Genomic DNA, 9,267 nt, shown 5'->3' with positions numbered 1-9,267 from the left:
CTGGATAGTTTTCTTTGAGGTGTCTTCCTGTCCGAGGAAGTGACTGGCTAGTTCTGATCAGTAGTACTTCCTGTCGCAGTAATTGACAGACTCGTTCTGATCAAGGTTACTTCCACTTTTAAAAACTTACTCTTCCTCCTTGTCTGAGGAACTAGCCAAGTAGTTTTGTCCAAGGTTACTTCCTGATCTAAAAAACTGTCTGACCAGTCCAAGGTTACTTGCCCTCGTAGGAACTAACTGGATCTTTTCAGTGTTATTGCCCTTCTGAAAAACTGGCTTACCAGTTCAAGGTTACTTCCTGTCTAGGGAAGTGACTGTCTGGTTTGGGTCACCCACCAAACAAGACAAGCACAGACTGCAATGGACAATCATGACTGCGGAAAAGATAATCGGCACCAACCTCCCATCTATGAAATACTTGTACCTGTCCAGGACCAGGAAACGTGCAAGTAACATCTCTACAGACCCTTCTCACCCAGGTCACAATCTGTTCGAACTGCTCCCCTCCGGACGACGTTACAAAGCGCTGTACGCCAAAACCAGCAGACACAGCTTCTTTCCCCAGACTGGCGCTCTGATGAACTCACACCACTCAGCGTCTCAGAGACATCACTGGGCAATAATGTCCTGTTCTTGTCACTTAAATGTTGTTAGTCACCTGAATGTTGTTAGTCACTTAAATGTTGTATAGAGGCTGAGATCAACCGGAGTCGAATTCCTTGTTCGGCATGCACTAACTTGGCCAATAAAGCTGATTCTGAGTAGTTTGGTTACTTGCCCTCTTAGGAACTAATTGGATCTATTCGATGCCCATCTGAAAAACTGGCTTATCAGTTCAAGGTTACTTCCTGTCTGAGGAAGTGACTGAGTAGTTTGGTTCAAGGTTACTGGCCCTCTTAGGAACTAACTGGATCTGTTCAGTGTTATTGCCCATCTGAAAAACTGGCTTACCAGTTCAAGGTTACTTCCTGTCTGAGGAAGTGACTGAGTGTTTTGGTTCAAGGTTACTCCTGACCTGAAAACCTGACTGACCAGTTCGAGGTTACTTCCTGTCTGAGAATGTCATCAACTGGCTCTCCCCTTGGTTATGTTTCTTTTTTCCCCTGTTTCTCAGTCAGTGACCACCCGCTTGCGTTTATTATTTTCTGTATCAGTTCCCATCAGTCTGTCTTTGTGTGCGCTCTAATTGATCCACTTACACCGACAAGCTGTTATCACTGTGTGAAACTGTCTTCTCTATGCAAATGCTATGTGCACAATGCGGTTGGGTGACAGCGCATGACGACAAAGCTATGATGATTAGCACCTTAATTATCCACGCTCAAGCATCGGAATTGTAAGGTGTGGTGTTCGCTTAATTGCAGCTGTACCGAAATAACATACGCGTACACTCCTTCAGACGGAATGATTGTTGCTCCGAATATTTTTTGTCCTTATATAGCAACTGAATATTGTTCGTCATTGCAAGTACACAAAATGTTCTTGAATGTTATCAATTAACTATTTGTGAGCTCCATTGTTGATGATCCGTGTTCGCCTCCTTAGTGACGATTTGTCAGCATGTCACTCTCTGTCTGACTTCGCAAGTTTCCCTGAAGGAAAGCCCAATAGGCGTCCCAAAATTCTCCGGCCAGACTGCAGCTAAACAAACAATTTGTCAGGCTGACCCGCTTTCTGGTAAACTTGTGGAAAGAATCCTTGACCGGTTGAGGACATTCTGTCTTCAATATGATGAATTCTATCTGGCGCCACTTTAACGGACACTCGTTTTCTATTGTAGCACCAAATATTGAGATAAAGTCCCAATGATCATCGTCACACACACATCTGGGTGTGGTGAAATTTGTCCTCTGCATTTAACCCATCCCCATGTGATTTTAATCCATCCCCTGGGGGAGAGGGGAGCAGTGAGCAGCAGCGGTGCCGCGCTCGGGAATCATTTGGTGAACTAACCCCCCAATTCCAACCCTTAATGCTGAGTGCCAAGCAGGGAGGCAATGGGTCCCATTTTTATAGTCTTTGGTATGACCCGGCTGTGGTTTGAACCCACAACCTTCCAGTCTCAGGGCAGACACCCGACTACTAGGCCACTGAGCTGATGTCCTTTTGAACGCGGGGCAGTGAGTCAGACCGCTCAAATTCATTGTCCTACTAATTCCGTCAAGTAAGACAGAGACATATACGCTTGTTTTAGACTCCATTTTTTTTAAAAGTGACCCTGACTGATTTCAAGTTGCCGTGGCAAAGTTTTGTGACTGAGTCGATTGAGCGTTGAGTTTGATCAATAATGGATAGCTCGGTTGGACTGGTTGATCAGGCCTCCAGCCTTCTCTTTTGTTGGCTCTAGAATGAGAATGAAAAGTTGTTTGCTAGCTCCACACAACAAGTCTCAGGCGTGGCAGATTCCTCATTGAGCGAATGCATGCTTTGAAGAAGGAGGCCTATCGTTTTAAGACGGCTCTTTTGCCTCCTTACTTTGCTCCCATTGAAAATCACTTTGTGTTGAGTTTGAGGGAACTGCTTGGGTTTACCCAATTTGAAGTAGCCCACCTTCAGCAAGGGTCTTTGTTTGCAACCCTGAAGTGCTCCATAGACGGGACATGAGAGAATACCTCAATGTGGGTGTGACTTTAGGAATCTGTCAAAGACTGGATCCTGAGAAGCTCAGGACCCACGAGAAATCAACAACGTAGAGACCTTCAGGAACAGGCGAAAAGTGCTCCTTAGAACAGTCGAGAAGCCAGTGCAGCCATTAGCGAAACCTGGTGTCATGTACCTCCTGGACGGGGTTAGGCCCCGTTCTCCTCTCATCTGTCATAACTGCAAACCTGAAGTACTCGTTTTTGGAATACCAGAGTATGATGAAAGCATGTATTTGCGTTTCCCTGTGAAGAGAAGGCGATGGACTCTGCCTGGGGCCATTTGTTGATTTCAAAAGAACATTTTGGCCTTGTAATTTTAATGTGTGGAATAAAAAAAAAAGTCAGTTTAGAGTCGAAAGCGATTGCCAGGTTTTTCACCTGACATGAAAGATTTTTGGGAAGTGTTGCTCAGGCACTGGACGATGACCTTTTTGACAAATTGGACCGACTGTTGGCCACTGTACAATGTCAGAGCCTACTTATAGGAAGCAAGCTGGCGGCACTTGGGAAACTCATTGCCAGTGCCAACCGGGCCACTCCATCTCCAGCACAAATAGGCAATTCAGAGCCACCAAAAATGCTCAAAGGGGACTTTTTGGGCTCAGCCCTCACCGTACTGACTGCCGCCCCCTTGTGGTCGACTCAGGACCTGGCAAACCTGCAAACACCCCCCCCCCAGGCTTTTATTAAACACCCCGCTCCCCCACCCCTTCCCAGACTCAGGAAATAGTAGGGCAAGTCCAACCTGTTTACGTGTACAAAGACAAGTGCCGACATGCCACATAGGAATGTGTGTGTGTGCGTGTGTGCGTGTGTGTGTGTGTGTGTGTGCATTTGATGAGACGTCACCAATAACACACACACACAAACATTACTTGACTTTTGCTGGCCACAATGCTCACAGTTGCTAATTCATTAGTAATTAACAAAAATCCGCAAATCTTGTGCATCATGTCCCCTTCCAATGTCATGGCGACTGACTGACACACACACACGCATGCACACGCAAGCACACACACACACACACACACACACACACACACACACACACACACACACACACACACACACACACATTCCAGTGTGATTGCACGGCATGTTGAGACGCAAACATTTCAACATTCTCAGTTGAGTTTGCACACAAAACACACACACACACACACACACACATACACGTTTACAATGGGACACGTTTGCACAGGCCGCAACCCCGGAAGACTTTTTTTGGGGCCACGTGATGTCACTTTCAACACGACTTCAGCGCAATCAGTGTCTAAATGCACATAAAGCCCGTCCAAACAAGGTGGTCTGCCAATTGTCTTTCGAGAATTTGGACAGCGCGCACGGGTAGGCGAGTTGTGGCGCAATTGACGTCACGCGGCGGTCTTTGAATTTGGCCACGGCCACATGCGTGCGCCAATGGGAAGGCACGCAGGCGCTACCCTGCACTGTGATTGGCCGCTTCAAACACACACGCACACTTTTATGGGTAGTTTGGTACCAAAGTGAACTTTGTTTGTTTTATTCTTTTCTTTTCCCACAAGTAGACACAAGAAAAACAAGATTTTGCACAGCTGTTTAACAAAAACAAAACAAAAAATCAAAAGGTGGCAGGAGCAAGCCACACGCATTCCATGTTGATTGACAGCTCATGCAAAAGTCAAATGTCACGCTAGCAGTCTGATGAACGTGCGTGACCTGTGATGAGCTTCATTTTTTTTCACAATAAATACTCAAGTGCACACACGCACACAAACTCATTTCAGACTCAAAACTTACAGAAACATAAAAGCACTTTTCCCGCCAAAAGTCACAGTTGGGCCCGCCATCCACCCTTGCAGTTTTTTTCATCAGCCAGTCTTGACACAGTGGGGAGGGAGCGAGGCGGTCGCAAGGCGTGGCAAAGACGACAATGACAAACAAGGACGGGAGGAGACTCCTGCCACGAAACCAAACAAAGCGTCCGAATGGTGGCAAACGTCCAAATTGTGGCGAGTGTCCTAATTGTGGCGAGCGTCCAAATTGTGGTGAGCAGCCGTGTTGTAGCCAGGGTCCTAGTTGTGGTGAGCATCCAAATTGTGGCGAGCGTCCATGTTGTGGTGAGCGTCCATGTTGTGGCCAGCGTCCGAATTGCGGCCAGCGTCTGAATTGCGGCCAGCGTCCGAATTGCGGCCAGCGTCCGAATTGCGGCCAGCGTCCGAATTGCGGCCAGCGGCCGAGTTGTGGCGAGCGTCCGAGTTGTGGCAAGCGTCCGAATTGTGGCGAGCGTCGTGGCTTTCCCGTGATGCGCGCACACCGCTTCCCCAACGGAGGCGTCTCGGAAAAGCCACAAGGGCCTGTGTTTGGACCATAATCTCCTAAACACACACACGACTCAATTTCATCACATGGCACAACGGACGTCAAAGCCAGGTTCAGGCTTTGGCCTGCCCTGAGGCTCCTTGCCTGGCAGGCTTTGGACTTTCTGGATTTGCCAGCACTGTCAAGATTTGCAGAGGCAAGCGCAAAGTGACATCCGTTTCTAACTGCAGAGTGGCTCGGGAACGCACCGCCACGCAATCCATCTTGCAAGTTGGACACATGGAAATGACTATGCCCGTTGCAAACATTGCGGCCCGTTTCGCATTGTGAGGTGTCCCCCTCAACACAAACGTCTCAGCTGCCGCATCTATTTGAATGGTAACCACGGCAACCAAACTGCCTTTCCTAACCAAATGACGCGCACTCGTGTATTTGACAGACTTACCGGCAGTGCGTGCAAAGGTCACTAGTATGGCGACTCCACCCTAAAGGCACACACAAGAAACACAAATGAAATGACATCATCATCTCGTGTGTAGCAGAATACGTTTCCTGGTGGGTGGCTTGTGGGGGAGGGTCCAACTTTTGACAGCCCGGGGCGAGCACGCCACCTCTTGCAACGGCCGTGCAAGCTCATCTGCATTGGACGCAATACTAATGCTCTGTGTGTGTATATATGTGTATGTGGCTGAGCGGCAGATAGCGCGCCTGTGCGGCACTTACGGAACTTTCTGCCGGCAGTACAAGACCAAGCCAATGGCCACGCCCAACGCGGCCAGGATGGCAATGATGATGCCGGCGATGGCGCCATCTGATAGGCCTTCATCCAACGCGCCCTCCTCTGCGTAAGAGCACCGAGTGAGCACCAAGCAAGTTTCGGTGGGTCGTGGCGAAGGCAGCCGCCGTCTCACCTTTGACGGACAGGTGGTGCACGAAGGTGGCGCTCTTGCCGGTGACGACATTATGCGCCCGGCAGGTGTAGGTGCCCGTGTTCTTGTAGACGGCCTGGTCAATGGCGTAGGTGGCCGTCTTGACCTCTGTCAGCGTCGCGTTGAACTTCCAGGTGAAGTTGGCGGCCGGCACTGAGTCGGCTGAGCACCTGAGTTGGATGGCGTCGCCCACCTCCACCGCGCTCTGCCCGCTCACCGTCACCGCCTCGGGGCCAACTGCAGCGAAAAGTTGCGTCGCTCAAACCTTTGCTCGCATCATTGACGACGTAAGGTCGCGTGGAACGTCAGGTTGGCAAAACAAGTTGTTTCGAGGAAAAGCAACAAAATGATTCTGATAAGAAACAACTGTCGTCAAGAACCAAGAGCAATTTCATTGGGGTCAAAGATGTTTTGCAGTCCAAACAAATTTGTCCTGCGGACAAAATAACACTCACAGTTAACAAGCAGCTGGTAGGCAGCCTCCTCTGTGCTAACGGCATTGGACAGGCGGCACACGATGCGGCCGTTGTCGCCCTTGAGCAACGGCGCCAAGCTGATCCAAGTGCCGTCGGGCGCCACCATCACGCGGCCCTCGTCGCCCGACGCCGGCAGCTGCTGGCCGTCCTTCAGCCACAAGCGGCTGCTCACGGGACCTTCCATCGCACGGCAGCTCAAGTTGGCCGAGCTGTTGCTGGCCAGCAGGACCGTGCCCTGGGCTGGCCCGCTCACTTGCACGCCCGACACCGGCTCTGCGAACGCAGGAGACTCGTTGTGGAGAGACAAAGCCTTCAGGGCAGAATTGACGCTCCCCCACACACACTCACACCGGTCGAGCAAGTTTCCAGAAGCACAAAAGAAGTTTACAAGCAGGGAGGGGCTGCAACACACCTAGCTGGTGGGCGCTTTGCGCCAGTGTTTGCGCCTGCGTATCTTTGTGTTTGGCTTTAGTCGACTCACTCATGACAGCGAATGAAACGCTACGCGAGGTGACGACTTGCTGGGTCTTGGCGTTGGCAGCTCGGCACATGTAGTGACTCATCTGTTGCCACAGGGGAAGCCGCTCCACAGCCTGCAGCGGCAGCACAGGCCCGGTGGTTTCCATCAGGGTCTGGTTCTGGTACCACGTGATATTGGCGGGTGGACTGGAGCGCACGGCACATGTTAGGTTGAAGTTGGAACCGGCCCGCACAAACTCCGACTCTTGGGAAGCCGTGAAGGTGACCTCGTCCGGACCATCTGGACAATGCAGGGCTCGTGTCACGCGCAAGACAGGCGCGTCACGTGATGCCCACGTCGTGAACACGACTGAAGCGCCTGCGCCAGCATCGGGGCGCTGACGTAGCGCTCGCTCGGCGGCGTGCTACTCACAGTGGACGGGCAGCCTGAAGGGGGCGCTCTTCTCCGTCTCTAGTTTATTGGTGGCACTGCAGTAAATGGGTTGTGTCAGGTCAGTGCGCAGGACATCGACAATGGTCAGCCAACTGCTCGCCTCGTCCTGATGGAGAAAGGCAAGCGTGGGTCAGAGTTGACGGGCGCGCCCAGGCGAGCGTCAAGCAGTGGGATGACCTCCAACCTGTCGGATAGCAAGCCGTCCGCCAGGGACAACAGGCACACTGCCGTTGAGCCAGGTGAAGTTGAGGAAAGAGCCTTTAGCCTTGCAGGTCAGGACCACCGTGCTGTTGTGCTCCAGCGCCTCAGTCATGTTTGCGGTCAGGTTGACGCCCGACACAGGCTCTGCGCGGCGAGTCACAGTGCCGTTAACGCAACGGCAGCTCTTCACTTCTCTCAGTGTTGCTTTTTTTCTCCCCCCCACCCACCATCCTTCTTTCAACAAGTTCATTTTGTTTTCCCTGTTTTTGGGGCAAAGCAGGGTTGGACTGGCTCACAAATATCGATCGCTCAATCGGCTCGGCGTAAGTGGCACCGAGGTCTGGCGCCCATTATCGTCATTGAATCAAACAGGTAGGAAGAGAAAGACTGAGGAAATATCATCGCATGGGCCCTCAACGCCACGCGTTGTGTAGCAGCTAGCCAGCAATTGCCCCAATGTTCAAAATAAGAGCACGTGACCCACGTAAAGGCAAATGAGACTAAAGCGAGGAAAGTAGTCCCTATGGTAAATTTGCATGAATCACGCGCAGGAAGTGATGTCATCCTCATTTGGACACAGGTATGCAGGGAGTGAGAACGGAGGGAAAACGATAGGTGCCGGGACACGCCCCCCCCCCCCCCCCCTTCCCCCAACAAAGTGGCACACACACACACTAACCCCACCCCCAACAGGTGGCCGCACCCTGACGGCTCAACGGCGGAATGTTTGGAATTGCAATGCTGCCAAAGCACAGCGATACCTCCGCCCAGAAAAGGTTCCCCGTGGCAAGGGAGCGCTCAGTGGCAAACGTGCCACCTTTTCATCTGCCCTGAAACAAAAGCCTTTGAATGGCTGTGACCACAACACAACACGACCCCCCCCCACCCCCTGATAACTTCTGAACATGTATGAAACAACAAACTCTGGACAAATTTGTATGGCACTATTTTCTGTGCAAGATGACATCGGCAAAAAAGCCCGACTTTTCATGGGTTAAAGTGACACAATTCACATTGAGAAGTTCACTTTCGAATGTGATAAGGCGCTAAACGTTTTTTTTTTTTTCTTGTATTGACGTTGTAGCTGTCCATTCAAGAGATTTGAGCTTTTGGGCACAACGACCAATAGTGAGCCGAAGCAACCCAGTCGCGGCTCGGTTGGCGGCGACTCACCGAACACGCGCAGCTGTATCTCGGCGGTCTCGGTGTCTCCTTCCTCGCTCAAAATAATGACGCTGAAGTTTCCGCTGTCGGCCGTGGTGAGCGCGCTTAGCAACAGCGCGCCGCTCTTGGCGTCCACGGACGCGCGCCCCTGGAAGGGCACGTTCACCTTTAGTCCCTGGGCCCCCAGGGTGGCCACGTGAATCTGGTGGCGACCGTCGTTGAAGTTCCAGATGATGAACGAGTACTTGGGGGACTCCAGGAGCGTCCCCAGGGTGACGTTTTTCCCCACCACGGCGTCCACTGGGCCCTGGGGGAGAATGTCGCGAGCCTCCAGGCGCTGCCATTCTGCGGGAGGAGTGGAGGGCAACCTCTGTCTCAGCCGGAGCGAACCGTACGTGGCGTGGTCACTCACCGGAAGCGGATTGCTTACCAGACAGGACGAGCAGGAGCGCAACAATCGTCGTGGTCAGGGTCGTCGTCATGGTCGTCGTAGAGCTCGGAGGGAAATACTGAGCCTGATCCTCGCTTGCTCGTCCGCGGCCACACCCAGCCAGGTGAGACCGCGCGTGCGCACTCGGCAGGGGAGGAAGGGGTGGGGCCTCGCCTGGCATTAAACGTCAAAGCATCCTTATGCTTCTCTC

At 51.8% G+C, this 9,267-nt stretch overlaps 1 protein-coding gene across 1 annotated transcript; it reads right to left on the bottom strand.

Annotated features, from left to right (window-relative positions):
* Window positions 1-4,132: 4,132 nt before the first annotated feature.
* Window positions 4,133-9,217, bottom strand: LOC125987417 (carcinoembryonic antigen-related cell adhesion molecule 5). Its single transcript, XM_049751800.1, has 10 exons — window positions 9,057-9,217; window positions 8,636-8,971; window positions 7,446-7,606; window positions 7,241-7,367; window positions 6,830-7,108; window positions 6,328-6,621; window positions 5,855-6,109; window positions 5,667-5,784; window positions 5,389-5,428; window positions 4,133-4,999 (listed from the first exon to the last, which is right to left on the bottom strand). The coding sequence occupies exons 1-9, from the start codon at window positions 9,106-9,108 to the stop codon at window positions 5,410-5,412; spliced, it is 1,641 nt and encodes a 546-aa protein (XP_049607757.1). The 5' UTR covers window positions 9,109-9,217; the 3' UTR covers window positions 4,133-4,999; window positions 5,389-5,409.
* Window positions 9,218-9,267: the final 50 nt, after the last annotated feature.

This window comes from Syngnathus scovelli, chromosome 19 (assembly GCF_024217435.2).
Source record: "Syngnathus scovelli strain Florida chromosome 19, RoL_Ssco_1.2, whole genome shotgun sequence".
NCBI classification, from domain to species: domain Eukaryota; kingdom Metazoa; phylum Chordata; class Actinopteri; order Syngnathiformes; family Syngnathidae; genus Syngnathus; species Syngnathus scovelli.
Note: the sequence above shows the minus strand (reverse complement) of the source record. Positions and strands in the feature narration are given on the sequence as shown.